The sequence below is a fragment of the Aethalodelphis obliquidens genome, unplaced genomic scaffold (assembly GCF_003676395.1).
Source record: "Aethalodelphis obliquidens isolate GAN/ISIS:26980383/991018 unplaced genomic scaffold, ASM367639v1 scaffold8, whole genome shotgun sequence".
NCBI classification, from domain to species: Eukaryota; Metazoa; Chordata; class Mammalia; order Artiodactyla; family Delphinidae; genus Aethalodelphis; species Aethalodelphis obliquidens.
Genome location: NW_020837952.1, coordinates 64,123,457 through 64,141,410, shown reverse-complemented (window position 1 = coordinate 64,141,410; position 17,954 = coordinate 64,123,457). Strand labels below are relative to the sequence as shown.

At 59.5% G+C, this 17,954-nt stretch overlaps 1 protein-coding gene across 1 annotated transcript; it reads right to left on the bottom strand.

Annotated features, from left to right (window-relative positions):
- Positions 1-14,020: 14,020 nt before the first annotated feature.
- On the bottom strand, positions 14,021-17,342 carry PIM3 (Pim-3 proto-oncogene, serine/threonine kinase). The gene is made up of 6 exons (XM_027108056.1): positions 16,762-17,342; positions 16,546-16,655; positions 16,407-16,457; positions 15,951-16,320; positions 15,261-15,437; positions 14,021-15,181 (listed from the first exon to the last, which is right to left on the bottom strand). Exons 1-6 carry the CDS (start codon positions 16,844-16,846, stop codon positions 14,994-14,996), a joined length of 981 nt encoding a protein of 326 aa, XP_026963857.1. The 5' UTR covers positions 16,847-17,342; the 3' UTR covers positions 14,021-14,993.
- Between the last annotated feature and the right edge of the window lie 612 nt (positions 17,343-17,954).

The following is a 17,954-nucleotide window of genomic DNA, read 5'->3' as shown; positions in this document are numbered from 1 at the left end:
AGTCAGGAAGGAACAAAGAAATGGTCGATGCCTCAGAGTTGCTGGGCTCTGACGTGTTTGGCAGTTGGGGGGTTTCTAGCTTGCAGGAGCGACAACTAGTGTCGGGGGGCAGGCTGCAGCTGCGAGCTGGGCTCTGCGCTGAGGAGGGCGGAAGGGCTTGTCCCTGGCTGGTGGTCTCTGCCCCTGGAGGTCGAGCAGAGGCCAGGGTTTTGGTGTCCAGCTTGGGCCACCAGAGGAAGGGGAGGCAGCTCGGCAGGCAGGGCGGGGAGACGGGTCCTGGCGGCGGGGCCTCTGGACAGCAGTGCCTGGGCCTCGGCGGCATCTGCACCTCTCGGGAAAGCTGTGCGCGCCCACCTCGCCAGCCCCCAGCAACAGGTTCCCACATTCACCCTCTTCCAGCCAAAAAGCAAAGAGCTGTCAGTTCCCGCAGAACCTTCATTAGTACAGCTTCCAATAAGATTCTGATGATTTTAATGGTATTTTAAACGGCTGCTTCTTACTTTGAGGCGATTGACTCTTTTTTTCTAAAACTCTTCGTGTGCACGTTTAAACATACTTTTTCTACGCTTCTCTGGGCGCCACTGAGCACAGCCTTAGGACAGGACACAGTGGGCCGTGGCGGCAGACGCGGACGCGAGTCAGGCTGGGGAGTGGGCCCCAGGTTGGGCGAGCCGAGGGGAAGATGCAGCCTCTGGGCGTGCGGTGTGCGGGGAGCGGGGCGGCGCATTCCGGGGCACGTCTGACCCCAGAACTTGGACGCAGCAGTGACCACTGGGGAGGGCGTGTGTCCAGCCGGCTGGGGAAGAGGCGCTGTGGGTGAAGCAGCCGAGAGCTCGCGGTGAGGGGCGCACCTGCCTCTCCAGCGGGACCAGTGTCACTTGGCGCCTCGGGCGAGGGTTCTCCGCAGCTCTGACCGCCCCAGCGCCCGCAGCGCTCCCAGCCCTTGCGCCCCAGGAGCCTCCGGGGATCTGCCGGGTGCGAGCTCCGCGAAGAGCCAGCGGGATGGGCGGGGGGGGCGGGGCCGGCCGCTAGGATACCCCGCCCCCAGCCTCAAAGTCTGGTCTCCGCCCGGTCCCCGCGGCGGGCTGGGGAGGGTCGCGCTTCCTCCGGAGGTCGGCGGCTGGGGCGCAGGTGGGGTGCGGAGAGGGAGCAGCTGCGGGGCGGGCCCGTCGGAGGAGGGAGGCTGCCCCGGGGGACGAGGCTGGGGCTTGGCCTACACGCCCTGGAGGGCGAGGGGCAGGGGCGGCCCCGGGAGGCCTCCGGGAGCCGGATAGGGGCGGGGGGTTAGGGAGGGGCTGGGGAGCCTGGCTGCCCCTCCGCGGCAGGTTGGGGACGGGGCTCCAGGGCCCGCGTCTTCTGCCCCCCGTCCCGCCCCGCTGTGGCTTTTATTGGGGGGAAACATCTTTAAGGACACCTCCCTCGTCTTGGGTTGCAAGGCTCTGTCTCGCCTTTGACCCACCCAGGAGGGACCCCACGACCATCCTCCCGGCTCCCGGGCGCATGCGCCAGACTGTGCGACTGGGTGCCCCGAGAAAGCGCGGCCGTCGCCCCTCGCCCCCGGCAGCAGAACTCGCTGCGAGGAGAAAGCCCGGGCGCGCGTAAAAATGGCCTGAAACATACATTTTAAAAATATTTTGTTCATCTAATTTTTAATTGTCACATAGTTAAAATTGACTTTTAAAAATTTAGTTTGTATTTTATATTGGAATATAGTTCATTTACAATACTGTGTTAGTTTCAGGTGTACAGCAAAGTGATTCAGTTTATATATATATATACATTCTTTTTCAGATTCTTTTCCCATACAGTTTATTACAGAATATTGAGTAGAGTTCCCTGTGCTCTACAGTAGGTCCTGGTTGAGTATCTGTTTTATATATAGTAGTGTGTATATGTTAATCCCAAACTCCTAATTTATCCCCTCCATTAAAAATCGACTTTTTAATTTTGGTGACAGTTCTCTGAAGTTTAACACACGCAGATAGCCGCCACTGTAACAGGTTACAGTTACGTCACCCCGAAACCTACCCCCTGCCATGCCTTTCGGGCACACTTCCTCCACCCATAACCTCTGGCAACCACTGATCTGTTTTCCACGATGGTAGGTTGGTCCTGTGGATGGAAACAGATAGAAGGCCACCTTGGGGGACTGGCCTCTCTCACTCTGTAATGTCTTGCGATTCATCTGGGAGGTTGTGTGAATCCACAGTTTGTTTCTTTCGTGACTCGGTAGTATTCCGTGGTCTAGATCACCACGGTCCGTCCATCCATTCACCCACTGAGAGATGTTTGGGTTGTTTCCAGCTGTTACAAATAAAGCCACCACCAGTGTTCACGCACAGGTTTGTGTGTGAACACACATTTTCACTTTTCTAGGACAAACGCCTGAGGTTGCGTTGCTGTTTCCCACGGTAAGCATATAGTTACCTGCATAAGAAACTGAGAAAGCGTCTCCCAGAGTGGACGCACCGCTTTGCCTTCCCAGCACCCGCATCCCAGAGTTCCCGTTGCTTCACATCCTCGCCAGCACTTGGTATTGTCAGTGTTTCTCCTTTACTCGTTCTGAGAAGCACGCAGTGTTTCTTCTTTACTCGTTCTGAGAAGCACGCAGTGCTCTCTTATCAAGGTTCTAGTTTGCGTTTCTGTCGTGGCTAATGGTGCTAAGCATCTTTTCATGTGCTTAGTTGCCATCTATACGTCCCCTTTGGTGAAGCGTCTGTTCAAGACCTTTTGCATTTGTAGTTACATCCTTTTTTTTTTTTTTTTTTTGCTACACTGAGCAGCATGCAGGATCTTAGTTCCTTGACCGGGGATCAAACCCATGCCCAAAGTCCCAACACCTTTCCTATTTGTAAATTGTGTTGTTTTCTTAGTGCTGAGTTTTGTGGGGTTTTTTTTTTTACATCTTTATTGGAGTATAATTGCTCTACAATGGTGTGCTAGTTTCTGCTTTATAACAAAGTGAATCAGTTATACATATACACATGTTCCCATATCTCTTCCCTCTTGCGTCTCCCTCCCTCCCACCCTCCCTATCCCACACCTCTAGGTGGTCACAAAGCACCGAGCTGATCTCCCTGTGTGTGTGGTTTTCTTAACTTTTTTTAAACTGTCTTTATTTTTTAATTAATTAATTTATTTATTTTTGGCTGTGTTGGGTCTTCGTTGCTGCGCGCGGGCTTTCTCTAGTTGCGGCGAGCGGGGGCTACTCTTCGTTGTGGCGCGCGGGCTTCTCATTGCGGTGGCTTCTTTTGTTGCGGAGCACGGACTCTAGGCACTCGGGCTTCAGTAGTTGTGGTATGTGGGCTCAGTAGTTGTGGCTCGCGGGCTCTAGAGCACAGGCTCAGTAGTTGTGGCGCACGGGCTTAGTTGCTCCATGGCATGTGGGATCTTCCCAGACCAGGGCTCGAACCCGTGTCCCCTGCATTGGCAGGCAGATTCTTAACACTGCAACACAAGGGAAGTCCTCAAATTGTTTTAGTCATTCCAGTTTCATTGCCCTTCCATGTAAATTCTAGAACTGGCTTGTCTACATCTACAAAATAATCTTCCTGGAATTTTGGCTGGTAATGTGTGAAATCTGTAGATCACTTTGGGGAGAAACGACATTTTTACTATGCTGAGTCTTCAAATCCATGAACATGATAAGTCTTTCCATTTGTTTAGATCTTTCTGATGTTTCCAACAGCATTTTGTAGTTTTCAGCACACAGCATACATGTTTTGCTAAATTGACACCTAGACATTTTAATATCTATTAAGTGGGAACTATTATACATAGGAACTTTCTTAAAATTTTGGTTTCCAATTATTCACTGCTTATATACAGGAATATGATTGACTTCTTTGTGTTGATCTTGTATCCTGCAACCTTTCTAAACTCACTTATTTGTTCTAACAGTTTGGTTCTTTTTTAAAAAATAGATTCCCTGGGATTTTCTACATAGATAATCGTGTTGCTAGAAAAAAGGACAGTTTTATTCTTCCCTTCCAGTTCGTACGCTGTTATTTCCTTTTGTTGGTCTATTGCACTGGCTACAAATGCTGGTACTGTGTTGAATAAGAATGACAAGATGGGCATCCTTGACTCGATGCTGATCTTCGGGGAAAAAGCCTTTCACAGTAAGTCTTCCACAGAGAGTATGATATTAGCTGTAGGATTTTTGTTGATGCTCTTTATCAAGTTACAGAAGTTTGCTAGGTGTGGAAACCTGAATTGACGTTTCTTTTCTTGCAGTGCTCAGAAAAATGTTGTATTACCAATACTTCTTTCTGGTCTCTACGGTTTCTGAAGAGAAGCCCAGTCATTCAAATCCTAGCTCCTCTATAGATAATACATAACTTTTCTCTGGCTGCTTTTAAGATTTTTCCTGTTTGTAGTTTCCAGCAATTTGATATTGAAGCGTCTTGGTGTGGATTTCTTTCAGCTTATCCTGGATGGGATTAGCCCTGCTTCTTCAATTGTAAGTTTATATCTTTCACCAAACTTGCAAAGTTTTCAGTTATTATTTCCTCAAAATATGTTTTCAGCCCCACAGTCTTTCTCCTTTCCTTCTGGGACTCCAGCACCACAAATATAGCCCTTTGTTGTGGTCCCATGGGCCCCTGAGACTCTGTTCAGTTTTTTAAATCTTTTTTCTATTTTTCAGATTAATTTCTTTCTCTTTTTTTTTCTGGCCACACCACACAGCTTGTGGGATCTTAGTTCCCTGACCAGTGATTGAACCTGTGCACTCGGCAGTGAAAGCGCTGAGTCCTAACCACTGGACCACCAGGGAGCTCCCACAGATTCATTTCTATTGATATATCTTCGAGTTCATTGATTCTTTCCTCTGTCATCTCCATTCTGCTATTGAATCCATCTAGTGAGGGTTTTTTGTTTTGTTTTAGTTATTGAATTTTTCAGTTCCAAAATTTCTATTTGCTTGTTTATATCTTTCTATTTCTTTGCTAAGTTTTTCTATGTTAGTATTTTGTCAAGACTGTTTGCAATTTGTAGTTCAGGTACTTTTATATAATCTGCTTTAACGTCCCTGTCAGATGATTCAAACATCTGTGTCATCCCATCATTGGCGTCTATTGTCTTTTCTTATGCGAGTTGAGATTTTCACGTTCTTCGTATACCAAGTGATTTCAGTTTCTACCCCGGACATTTGAGTATTATGGGTCTCCCCCTGCCCATGGAGAATGTTAGTTTCCTGTGGGCTCTGGTTCCAATGTCCAATCGATATTCAATGTTTGCTGTTCTAATCAGGTCTGGCCCCATGGGCACCACCTAGTACTCACTCTGAGACCTGGGTGGAGGTCTACCTGTCAGATCAATTTTCCAAGTATTTGATATGCTAATTAGGATCAGATCCACGCACCCGGATTAGGGGTGACAGCGGGAGTTTAAATTTTAAAGCTTCTGGCGTCATTTCACTGAACTTCTTCCTCTCCATTATTTTCCTGGTACTTTCCACGTACCTGAAGGTTCCCTTTTCCTCCACCAGAAACTATCCACTTCTGCATTTGTGACACATTTGGGGTCAAATGGCAGGAGAACATAGAGGGAAAAAGCTGCTAATATGTGAGTTCAGCAAGGTTCCAGGACCCAAGATCAACATACAAAAACCATCTGCATTTCGATATGTTACCGATGAACGATCCAGAAAGGAAATTGAGATAACAACTCCATTTACAACAGCAATGAAAAGAATACAATGGTTAGGAATAAACTTAACAAAAGGAGAGCAAGACTTGTACACTTAAGACTACAGAGCAATTCTAAGAGAGAGTAAAGAAATCTAAATAAACGGAGAGAAATTCAGGGTTCATGGGTGGGAAGACTCAATACTGTTACGATGCACACAGACTGGACAGACTGAATGCAATTTCTATCAAAATGTGAGTGGATTTCTGGGGGGCAGAAATGAGCAATCTGATCATAAAATGTGTATGGAAAGGCAAAGGACACAAAGGAGCAAAGCTGGAGAATTTAGAGTTTCCAATTTTAAAACTTACACTAACGCTACAGCGATAGAGACAGCACGTTTTGCAGTAAGGACTGACATCCAGGTCCATGGAACAGGACTGAGATCCAGAAATAAATGATCAGATGATTTTTGACAAAGGTGCCACAGCTTTCACTGGGGAAAGGGATACTCTTCAACAAATGGTGCTATGGTAATTGGACATCCACATGGAGAAAGAGGAGTTTGGACCCTTACCTCACACCGTACACAAAAATTAACTCAAAATGAACCATAAACCTAAATGTAGGCGCCACAGCCATAACGCTTCTGAAAGGAAACATAAAAGAAAACCTCTGTGCCCTTGAGGGACGCATAGTGTTCTCAGGTGCAGCAAACGCTAAAGGCAGGACCCATGGAAAAGACAGACCAATTGGACTTGGTCAAAAGTAAACGTTTTGTGTTTCAAACACCAGCAGTAAGATGGTGAAAACTGGGTTAAATGTTCCCAAATCTTATATGTATTAATAATAAAGGACTTGCATTTAGAATCTATAAAGAACGCTCACAACTCAAAATGCGACACACGCTGAAAGTTGTTGTGTGTATTTTACCACAATTCACAAACATATATAAGATTCAAAGAACAACAATAAGACGAGCAATCCAAGTGAGAAACAGGTCGAAAGTTTGATCAGACATTTAACCAAAGAAGGAGGGGGGAAGCTGGGTATCCTCTTTGGTGCAATGTCTAATCAAATGTGAGAAGATGCTTAACATCATTAGCTATTAGGAAAATCAAATTGAAACTGAATGCAACCCCGCTTCACATCCACTAGGATGGCTACAGTCAGAATGAAAGATGATAATGAGCGTTGACAAGGACGTGGAAACATTGGAAGCCTCGGTCATTGCTGGTGGGAATGCAAACTGTAGAGCCAGCTTCTTCAAAAGTTACATGGAAATTTCCCACATGACCCAGCAATTCCATTCCTAGGTGTCTACCTAAAAGAAATGACAATGTATGTGCACACGAAGACATGTACCTGAACGTACATAACAGCCTTATTCGTAAGAGCCAAAATGTGGGGGAAGAAAAGCAAACATCCATCAACTGGTGAGCGGATAAGCAGAACGTGTTCCCTACAATGGAATATGTTTATGGGAACCAACTATGGACGTGTTACGTCACGGATGAACTTCAAAATGCGTGTGCTCAGCGAAAGCAGCCAGATACCAAACGCTACAAGTTGTAGATTCCGTTTATATGAAACGTCCAAAAAAGGCCAGTCTGTGGGACAGAAAGCAGGTGCGTGGTTGCCAGGGGCTGGGGTGGGGGACGAGTGACTGCTCGTGGGGAACAAGGGATCATCGAGGGGATGGAAAACGCGCTAAAATCGGACTGTGGTGGTTGCACAACTCGGAAGTTTTACTAAAACCATTGAAGGGTGGGCGGCTCATTGAAGTCGTTGAAAGTGGGTGGACTTCATGGGATGTAAATTACACCTCGATAAAGCTGTTTTAAAAATACTTTTCACAGATTTTATTAGATTTCCATTTAACTCTCTGAGAAATGTTTAAAGTGGCTTAGACTATTTTTAAGAGGAATTTTGCTTGTTATTAAAAAGGCAGCCAGCTGAAAGGAAGGGCCTGACCCGGACCCTGCCCCCGGGGCTCTCCCCTGGCGGAGGCCCCCTCATCACCTCCGCCCCACACAGGTCCTGGAGCGAGCAGGCCCCTCGGGAGGTGAGGGACCCAAGCACCTTGGGGGGCCGGAGGAGGCTGGGGTACTGTCTAGGGGAGGTGGGGGTGGGCCCCGAGGCGGGGGCAGCTGGCAGCTCTGGGGGGGGGGGGGGGGGGGGGGGGGGGGGGGGGCGCAGGGTTGACCAGGACCCCCAGTGGCTGCGCAGAGAAAGGCCTGGTGTGTGCACGGGGCCGGGCGGGGGCGTACCTGGGCGGGCACACCTCGGGGGGCAGTGAGCAGGGCCCCGGAGACAGACACGGCCTGGAGGACCCCAGGGGGGACCCCCACGAGGATGGGCAGGGTGGGCTGCCTGGGCAGAGACAAACATGGTGCCAAGGGGCTGGGCCTGCCCCACAAGTGCCACCACCCTGCCCTGGGCTCTGCCCCTCCCTGAGACCCCACCCCCAGGCCAGGGCTCCTCCACTCGATGCTCCAGTGTCCCCAGGGAAGGGACCGTTGCGGTGTGGCCGGGGTGAAAGGTGGCACCCACCCTGCCAACCTGACGGTGCACACCTCTGTGTTCCAGGCCCAGCTCGGCCCTTGCTTCTCGCCCCATGACAGACCCCACTGGCCCCGGGGATCCCCAAACTTCAGCCCCTTTGTGCCCACTAGGGAGTCAGGTACAGGGCAGACAGAACTGCTGGCCCCCAGTGACCACATGTGACGAGGAAGGGGACGTAACGTCTCAGGGTGGGGAGGCCAGTGGATCACAGCTCTGAGCCCCCGGCCGCCCCCAGGTCCTGAGATTCCCCTCCCGCACGGCAGTGCAAAGAGGTGTCCTCAGGCCCAGGGCAGGTCAGCACCAGGATGGGACAGGGCCTCCCCTTAAGCACTCATCGGAGGCGGGTGCTGTGGAGGGAGGGGCCTCACTGTGCCTGCGGGGGCGTCCTGGGCACGTGGACAGGGTCCTGGGGAGCCTCCACTCGCCCTCGGGTCTGACTGCCTCTGCTTCCCGAGTCATCGGGGGCCCACCTGCCTCCTGGACTTGGAGGACCCTGAGCCCCCCATGTGCACCTCACGCCCGGGACCCCCCTCATTCCAGCACACTCACCTCCCCTCGGCCCCCCGCCCCCACCCCCCCTCAGATCTCGGCCGGGCCCTCTGGGAACCCCCACTTCCCATGACCCTGATGCCCTCATGGCTCTCGAGCCCCCTCTGGGGCTGAAGACGGTCCCTACACGTGGGCCAACACGCCTTTGTGCCCTGACACCGTACACGCGTGTGACCGCACTGCCACCGCGGCCGGTGGCCGCTGGGCGGCGGGAGCGCTCGGGGGGCAGGACCTTTACTGCCACAGCCTCCTGCCCTCTTCTCTGCCCGGTTCCGGGCTCCTCCTCTGTCACCTCCCACCCCCCCGCAGGCGCTGAGTCACAGGGGCTCCCCCACGGGCTGCTGCGGCGTCTGAAGGGAGGGTGCGTCACACAGCAGAGGCAGCTGCGGAACACGGGGGGAGGACACCCCGAGTCTTGGCTCCGGGCTCTGCCTAGATGAGGTCCTGCCCGGGTGCACACACATGCACACACACTCAACATGCACAGATACACATGCGTGCACACACACTACCCTGCGCTGGATCACACACGCGTGCACATGCACACGAGCACCCAGACACATGCACAGACCACACAGAGGTGCACACCCACACATACTACACACACACTCACAGGTACACACAGACGCGCACAGTCAAGGGCAAACACGCACCCTTTCTGCGGTACCCCCTGGGCCTTTCTGGAGGGGAGACAGGAGGCTGCTGAGTGGCCTGCACTGGGCAGGGGCAGAGCTGGGACTCCGGGACCCCACAGCAGCCCCTGACCTGCTCCAGGGCCGGCTCGGGTCCCTGGGCGCCTCCTTCGGCCCCTGGGTAGGGGGCACCCCCCCGCCCTGCTGTGGCCTGTTGAGAAGGATGCTGAGTCAGCCACGGCACCAGGGACCTCGGCAGCCAGCACATGCCGGGGTCTGCGGGCCAGCTGCACCCTAACCCTCATCTCTCAGCAGAGAGTGCTGTGACCGGCAGGAGCTCGGGCAGGAAGGCCCGGAGCGGCCCCACGGCTTCGCTCAGGGCTCAGGGCCTCTGAAGCCCCCCACCGCCTTCCCCTCAGCTTACCCACCCCCTTAGCCCACCCAGGTGGAGCAGACTGTCAGGAGAACCCAGGGCCACTGCAGGAGCGCGTGTGCTGGTGGAGGCCGTGCAGCCCCTCCTGTGTCTGTCCTTTGCTTCCAGCCCTGAGTAAGCTGGGCCTGGGCTCCTCCACCTGCCTCAGGGCCTTTGCATCTGCTGTTCCCCCTGCCAGCGCCCCCTCCCCAGATCTCTGCAGAGCTGCCAGTGCCATCTCTCGGGCCCACTCAGCAGAAAGGCCGACAGCGACCCCTAGGAACCCCACCACCGTGTCTCTGTCACATCCTGAAACCATCATGCCCATTTGTCTGGGTCACTGCCCCTCTGGCAGGGGTGAGCCCCCGGGGTCAGGAGTGTCTGCTTCCCTCCAGAGGGAAGGGGCCCTTTGAGGCGGCTTGGGGGAGGCATGGTGAGCAGAAGTCAGCCGGCAGGGAGGGTCAGGAGGCTTGGGGCGACCCCCTTGGGGTGCTCCACAGGGTGGGGCTGCAGACCCCTCCCCACACTCTCACCAGGATGGGGGTACCTCTGTGGGGACCCATCAAGCGGGCCATGCCGTGATATGAACCCCAGTCTAGATGTCTCCAGGCCCCGTTCCCCCCGCCAAGGTGAGAAGTGGGAGACCAGCAAGCGGCCTGGTGCTTTCAGGTTCACACAGCCTCGGGCAGTGCCCCAGTGGTCCAGGAACCCTGGCTTCCTGGCCGGCCTTGCCCAGGGGGTGGAACCTCCCAGGCTTCCTAGTCACTGGGTCCCAGGACCCAGGGCATCTACAACCCAGAGAGGCCCTGCCACTTGACACCAGCAGGGCCTTCTCACCGTCACAGTCCAGCCCCCTCCCCATAGCCCAGGCTCTGGCGGGGACCTGGGGGCCGCAAGGAACAGGGCAGATGGCTCCTGGGCTGGGCTTGGCCTGGTGCCTCGGGCATCAGCAGCTCTCCTCTCCATCCTTCCAAGGAACTGGCTCGGGTTCCTGCAGGGCTGCCTGGGGTGGGGAAGCCTGAAGGCCCTGGACCAGATGCCAGCCTCCCCAGCAGGTGTGCAGGCCCAGTGATGTCAGGTGCCCTGCCCACCAAAGGCCTGAGCCTCAGATCAGGGCAGGCGGCCTCCCGGCAGCAGGGCGGGCAGGAGGGGCCAGAGGCCAGGTCAGAGCCAGCCCACCTTTCCGAGCTCTGTGTGTTAGGAAGATGGGGTCCCGCCCTAGGGCACCTCCCCTCCCTGGGTGGGGCGGCCTTCTCGGCTGTTTATGACATTGGGTGGGTCCCTGAGCCTCAGTTTCCCTCACCTGGCTCATTCAGTGCCGAGTACAGGTGGCCTACCCCCAAAAGAGGGGCCCCTCATTCACGCATCCAGGAGCAGGCCCCCATACACCGCACCCCGGTCGGCACCAGGGAAGGGCTTTCTTGCAGGGACCAGGCCAGGAGGAGGGCCGTAACCAGTGCTGGAGGGGCAGGCCCTGCTCCCCTCCCTGCCTGGACAGGCCTGACTGCCAGGAACCCTTGGGGACCGGGCGGGGGGCAGGCAGAGCGGGGTGTCAACTGTGTAATCGAAGCTCAGGGGTTTGCCAAGACTGCCTGGAAGTCATGTGCCCAGGGCTCAGGCAGCTCCCCCCGCCCCGCCCCAATCAGAGACCTCTGCAGAGAGGGGACAGACCCACTGAGGAACCCCAGGGCCAGTAAATCAGCTTGGGCCCTGCACCCCTCAGCCACAGCTGCAGGTCAGGGATGAACTGGGCCCAACGAGCTCCTCTCCCTCCCCTTGCGCTGTGGGCCGGCCGGGCCTGGCCGACACCGTCCCTGCTGCCTGCCCAGGACCCTGGGCCCCGCCGCTCACAGGGCACCCTCCCCGGAGGCCCCCGTGTGTCTCCAGCTCAGTGCGCACCCTGTCCTGCTCCAGCCCGGGCCTGTGACGTGCCAGCGTCCACAGACCCAGGTGCCCTTCCCAGCCGCAGCGCTCAGGGCCAGGGTCACGCAGGCAGGTGATGGCCCCCCAGCCCCTGCCTGTCCAGTCTCCACCGCCCCCGTGGGAGCCACCCAGCCTGTCCCCTTCGCAGAGCATGGGGATTCCCCCAGCCAGGGTCTGGGTGCCCAGAGGGTTGGGTGGGGCTCCCAGGTGGGTTCACTTCCCTTTTCTTAGAAGCCGAGGCAGCAAAGCCACACCAAGGTTTCCTTTTGGGGGCTGCACCGGAGGAAAGAAACAGCGAGGCCCTGACAGCTGCGGCAAGTGCGTTCGGATGTGCCTCCCAGACGCTGCCCCGGAAGCGGGGCCGGCCTCAGGCAGGTGGGTGAGCAGCCCGGAGAGGTCGCCTGCCTGCCACCTCATGGGCTTGGCCCCCAGGAGGCCTGGCCGTGAGCAGTCACAGTGCGGGGTGTGCTGTGTCGCTCCCGTGGGTGTGGGCACCTCCGAGCAGAGGTGCTCGCACCCCCGAGGGCCATAGCGCGTTCAGGTTTCCGGTGCTTTCCGTGATGATTTCTGGGTTCCGTGCAACCCCAAGGAAAGCCCCTGAGGGCTGGAGGTGAGCAAGTGGTTCTAAACGAGCCTCGATACTAAACTGGTCAAGATATCAAAGGCTGAGTGGAGATGGGGGCTGGCCTGGCAGAGCGCAGTCAGAGCCCCTGGACCAGGGCAGCCCCTGGGACTGCGGCTGCTGGAAGAAGCCTGGGCCTGGCCCAGAAGCTGGCAGCCTCGAGGAGGGCAGGACAGGGTTTGGGGGGTCGGGCCCTCCACGGATTCAAGCAGCCTGTCCCCTCTGCTCCAGCCGCAGGCCGTCCACACAGCCAACAGTGCCAGCAGCCTCAAGGCGGGGCTGGGGATCCTGCCCGTGGGAACAATCCCATCCTGGTCCCAAGAGGCCCTGCGCCAGAGGAGCCCCCAGCCCCACCGACAGGGCCAGTACTGACGGCCAGGACAGACCCCACCCCGGCAGAGGGGCCCGCAGACACCAGGGGCACCAGTGGCACAGACCATCCCCCGCAAGTGGGTCCCCGATTCCACGAGCCCCTTGCCTTCCCAGCAGGCTGCGGTGCCTGGCGGCTCCGTGGGGGGCGCCTCGCCCTCCCCAAGCCGGACTGGGTCCCACACTAAGGCGAGCTCTGGGAGTGCTCACTGGACGGTCTGGAAGATGGACCGACTGAGGATGGGGGGGTAAACGGGCAGGTCGCACCCTCAGCTGGCAAGAGGAGGAGCCGGGATTACGGTGTCACCAGGGTGGGGGGCGGGGCCGCTGCCCGAGTGCCCCGCTCCGCGGAGAGGCAGGGTGAGCAACGGAGAAGAGCCCCACGGAGCCTGGCAGGACTCGGGCAGTGCTGCCCGGCACCCCACACACCGAGGGGGGCCACCCCGGGGAGGCGGGGGGCTCAGCAGCAGCTCTGGGGGGAGGCGCCAGGCCCCAGGCAGGCCACGAACGCCCGCTGCCTTCTGAGTGGCCGAGCCCGGAGCCGCACCCCAGCGCCTGCCCGCCAGGGGAAAGGCTGACTCCACTTCCTCCAGCTTCGCCTTCCAAAACCTCCTGCCTCTGCTCTAACCTTCGGCCCCCGGACGCCCTTCTGTCCAACTCTGCTCCCAGGGCCCACCAGCAGGCATGAGACACGGGACCTGGGCCATGGGACCCAGGGACAGGCCTCTGGGGGCTCCAGCACCTGCCCCAGCACAAGATGCCCAGCGCAGGGCTCCCGTGGAGGCGGGGCAGGGCATGGCCAGGCGCTCCACGGACTGCCCTTCACACTGCAGCCTGGCCCACGTGTCCACACCTGGACTTGGCCGTGGCTCCCATCCGCCACCTCACCCTGCACCTGTCAGGCCGGGGCCCAACCCGCCACCTCTGTTCTCCGCACCTGGAACACCTCCCACTCCCCTCCCCTGGCAAACTTCTCCTCATGCTTCAGAACCCCTTCCAGCGTCTCGGGGCCACTGCCAGCCATGGCCCCAGACTCATGCTGGCAACACCCCCAAGGCCTGGCTCCCTGCTCCTCCCCCCAGGGGCCCGAGGGCACAGTGTGTTTCCCACTCCCCTGGGGCAGCAGGGTCCAAACGGGGTAGCAAGAAAGCCAAAAGCTGGGAGGGAAGCGCCTGAGCCCCTCGTGCGGCCACCTCCCCCCCTCGTGCTGCCACCTCCCCGCAGGAAATGCAGAAGGAGCTATGCAGGGACCAGATGCCCCTTCTCCCCAAACCTCTTCTCTTACCCAAGACGACCCAGCCCAGTAAACACAGAATATCCATTTCATACAAAACAGTTTAATTGAAATACCTGTATAAAAAAATATGATTTCCAGACATCTCACTTTTGAACTGAAAGAAAACCCTATCCGCAGTGCCTACGCACACCGGGATCACACAAACACAACTGCTGAAATAAATTAAAGGCTTGAGACTCTGTCCCCCCACCCCCCAGCCTCCAGAGCCAACAAGCAGACTGTACAAGATCAATAATTTAAAACCCACCCCCCAAGGGCGCAGAGCCGCAAGGGGGCGGGGTCACCCACTCCCCTTAAATTAGCCACTGTACAAGTCCACCTTCTGACAGACACGGGTAGGATTGGGACCTGGGGTCCACACGCACAGCCGCCCCCTCCTCTGCCCACAGGCCTTGAGGAGCTAGGGCTGCTGGGAGGGAGGAACCTCAACAAATAAATTAAACAATAAATAGCCCTCCTCGGGGTCACACCATAAATAAGACGGTTGCACACGCATCGGGTGGGCGGGCGGGCAGCAAGGCCTGAACGTTGCATTGCTTGTGCACAGACGTGCCCAGACGAACACCGAGACACGAGGGTGGGAGGGGGGGCATGATGAGGGACCCCGTGCCCATGTGAGACGAGGCCACAGGACACGGGAGAGCTCCTCGTCCGACACGTCAGACGCAGAGGGGCGGGGAGGTCAGGGCCACCTCCGGAGCAGCACAGGAGAGGGACGGTCTCGGGTCAAGCGCCGGCCGTGGGCAGGCGGGACCTGGCTTGGACCGGAGTGTCTTTGGACAGACAGAGCTTGAGAAAACTAAGTCCCGTGAGAGCAGCGTTCGAAAAGGCACTCAAAGCAAAGGAACCGGCCGGTGCCAAAGGCGAAAGTCACCAGGGATCGGAGGTCACTGCTTTCGCAAGGTGCAGACAGCCCAGCAGAGCCGGCCCAGCGCAGGCCCGGGCATAGCGCAGGGGTCCCCTCCGGTTCCCACGGCCAGGGGCAGGCCCTGCTCACAAGCTCTCGCTGCTGGACGTGGTGCTGGCCCCATCGTCCGTGTCCAGGGCGCAGAGCCGCAGATCACAGCTCTCCGGGGTGCCCCCCTCAGCCCCCAGCATCCAGGGGTGGGCAGAGATCTGGTCCAGCGAGGGCCTCTCAGAGGGCCGCAGGGACAGACACCACTGAATGAGCTGCTGGCACTCTGTGGGGGAAGAGGGGGTCAGGACAGGGCCGCCCCGCGACACCTCGCCGCCAGTGGCAGGCCCAGCCCCTCAGCGCACCTGGGGAGACCCTCCTGCGGAAGAAGAGGCGGCCCCGGAGAATCTCCTCGTCCTGCTCGAAGGGGATGTCCCCGCAGACCATGTCGTAGAGCAGCACGCCCAGAGACCACACGGTGGCCGAGCGCCCGTGGTAGCGGTGGTAGCGGATCCACTCCGGAGGGCTGTACACGCGGGTGCCTGGGGGACACACGGGGCTTAGCAGACCGGCTGCCGGGTCGGCGCCCCACCAGGCCGGCAGCACGCGAACACCGAGACCCCTGGCTCCCAGCTGATCCTCTCCGCGTTGGAGCCGGGGGCCGGTCCTCACCCTGGAAAAACCCCGGCAGGCGTGGCCTCCCCCGGCGCCGCCGCCCCGCCCCCCCAGCTGGCCCGGCGCTGGAGGCGGGTCACATGAGCGCGGGGTCCGGTTTCACAACAAACAGATGTGAGGTTAGGATACCGGGAAGGGGAGGGGCAGGGAGCCCCGGCTTCCCCGGCACCGCAATGCGGGGATTTCTGCGCGGCGCCCCCGCGTTCCGCACGCGCGCAAGGGAGGCCCGAGGCGGCGCCGGCCAAGAGAAGTCTGGAGTCCGCCCCGCGCCCCAACCTGGCGGACCCAACGGCCCGAGGCCCCGCTCTGGGCAAGCCAGCACGGCGCGCGGCCCCAACAGTCGCCAGCCCCTCGGCCCTCGCCGCGGGGAGGGCGCTCACCGTCGAAGTCGGTGTAGACGGTGTCGCGGAGTAGCGCACCCGAGCCGAAGTCGATGAGCTTGAGCTCGCCCGAGCGCAGATCCACCAGCAGGTTCTCGTCCTTGATGTCGCGATGCACGACCCCGCAGCCGTGACAGTGGCGCACGGCGGCCAACACCTGCGCGAAGAAGCGGCGCGCCAGGGCCTCGTCGAGCGCGCCCCGCTCCGTGATGAAGTCGAAGAGATCTTGCGCCGGCTCGGGCCGCTCCAGCACCAGTAGGAAACCGTCGGACCGCTCGAACCAGTCCAACAGGCGAATGACCCCGCGCGCGCCTCCGGCCGCGCCCACCTTGCGTAGCAGCACCACCTCCAGGGGTACAGCCGCGCCGGCCTAAGGGACACGGCGGTCAGCGCGCTCCGCCCGGCGCCCGCGTCCCCCGCTCCGCCCGGCGCCCCGCGCTCCCCGCCCACACTTACGATGCTACCCCACTCGGTCACCCGTTCCTTCACCACGTGCTTCACGGCCACCTGGGGGGAAGGGACCAGTGGTCAGGCCCACGCGGACGCAACGACGCGCGCGGGCCGAGAATCCCGGGTGCCGGGCGGCCAGACTCACCGGGAGCCCGTCGGCGATGCGGCTGCCTGCGTAGACCGTGCCGAAGCCGCCGCTGCCCAGCACGGCGCCCACCTGATACACCTTCTCGAAGCTCTCCTTGTCTGCCTTGACTGTGGAGAGCGCACGGGCGGGGTTGGTGCGACCGGAGAGCCCGGCCCCCCGACCCCGGTGGACGCCCAACCTCGGTGCGCGCCCACACCCCCGGCCCCCGCATACCTGGCTGCAGGATTTTCACCGGGAGATGATCCACGCCGCCTGGTCCGCACAGGTGCGCCAAGGAGCCGAACTTGGAGAGCAGCATCGCGGGCGGCGGCCGGGCGCGGGCCCCCGGCCTCCGCGCCGCCTCTTGCCCGGCCCGGCTCCCCGCGCGGTGGAGGACGCGGGAGGACGGCCTCTCCGGGCCGCGCGTAGCCCCGACGCGGACAGCGGGCAGGTGCGCCGGGAGCGCCGGCCTCGGAGCGCGGGCCTGTTCGGGCGAGGCCGTCCGCGCGGCGCACTGCCCGACCAAGCCCCGCGTGGACCACGACGACACGCGCAGCAGGCCGAGCCGCTCACACGCCCGGACCGCCTCGCCCCGGGGTTTTGGGCCGCGGCCGCGCGTATCCCTCCGCGGGGGCGGGCCGAGCCGGGGCCCCGCCCCCTTCCGCCGGGGCTGAGCGGCGGGGGTCGCCTCTGGAACCCGCGTAAGCTGCCGAGGCGACGGCGGGAAGAGGCCGGCGCGCCTTCCGGAGTGGGCGGGGGCGGGCGGGGGGCGCGGCGAACCGCCTGGGACTAGCTGGCGGGAGCGGAGTCGCGGAGGCGCACGGCACGGCGTGGCGCGTCACCTCTCCGCGTTCACACACGCCCCCGCGCACGCGCAGTTCCCGCGCGGGCGGTGGCCCGGGAGTGCGGGGCGGGGCCGCGGGAGCCAATGGGAGCCGGTGTTTGCAAAGGGCACGGGGCCCAGCCAGTGGCGTCGCGCGGACGGGGCGGGGCCAGGGCCCCGCCCCAGGCCGCGCCGGGAAGGTCACCGGCTACACCGGCCGGGCGAGGGCGGCTGAGCCAGGAATTCGGCGGTGGGGTCCCGAGGAGCGGCGGGGTCTGGGAGGCGCCCCCGATACCCCAGGCTGTGCTTGTGCCTCCCCGGCAGTCCGCGCACCCCGACGCGCCCGTGGCCTGGAGCGGCTGGCACCTCCGCCCCCTGGGGGACCCCGCCGGGCGACAGGGCCCCGGGCCTCGCAGCCCCCGGGTGGGCTGAGGCTCCACTCTGCCTACCCCGGGCCTTCGTTCTTACCCGGGCTTGACCTCAAAGCCCGCAGCCCGAGGTCCCTCCCTGACTCCGCCTCCCTCCCAGGAACTTTGCCCTGCTGACCCCGTGCCTGGAAAGCCCTCCTCGGCTCTCCACCCACCTGGTTGCCCTCCAGGCCCAG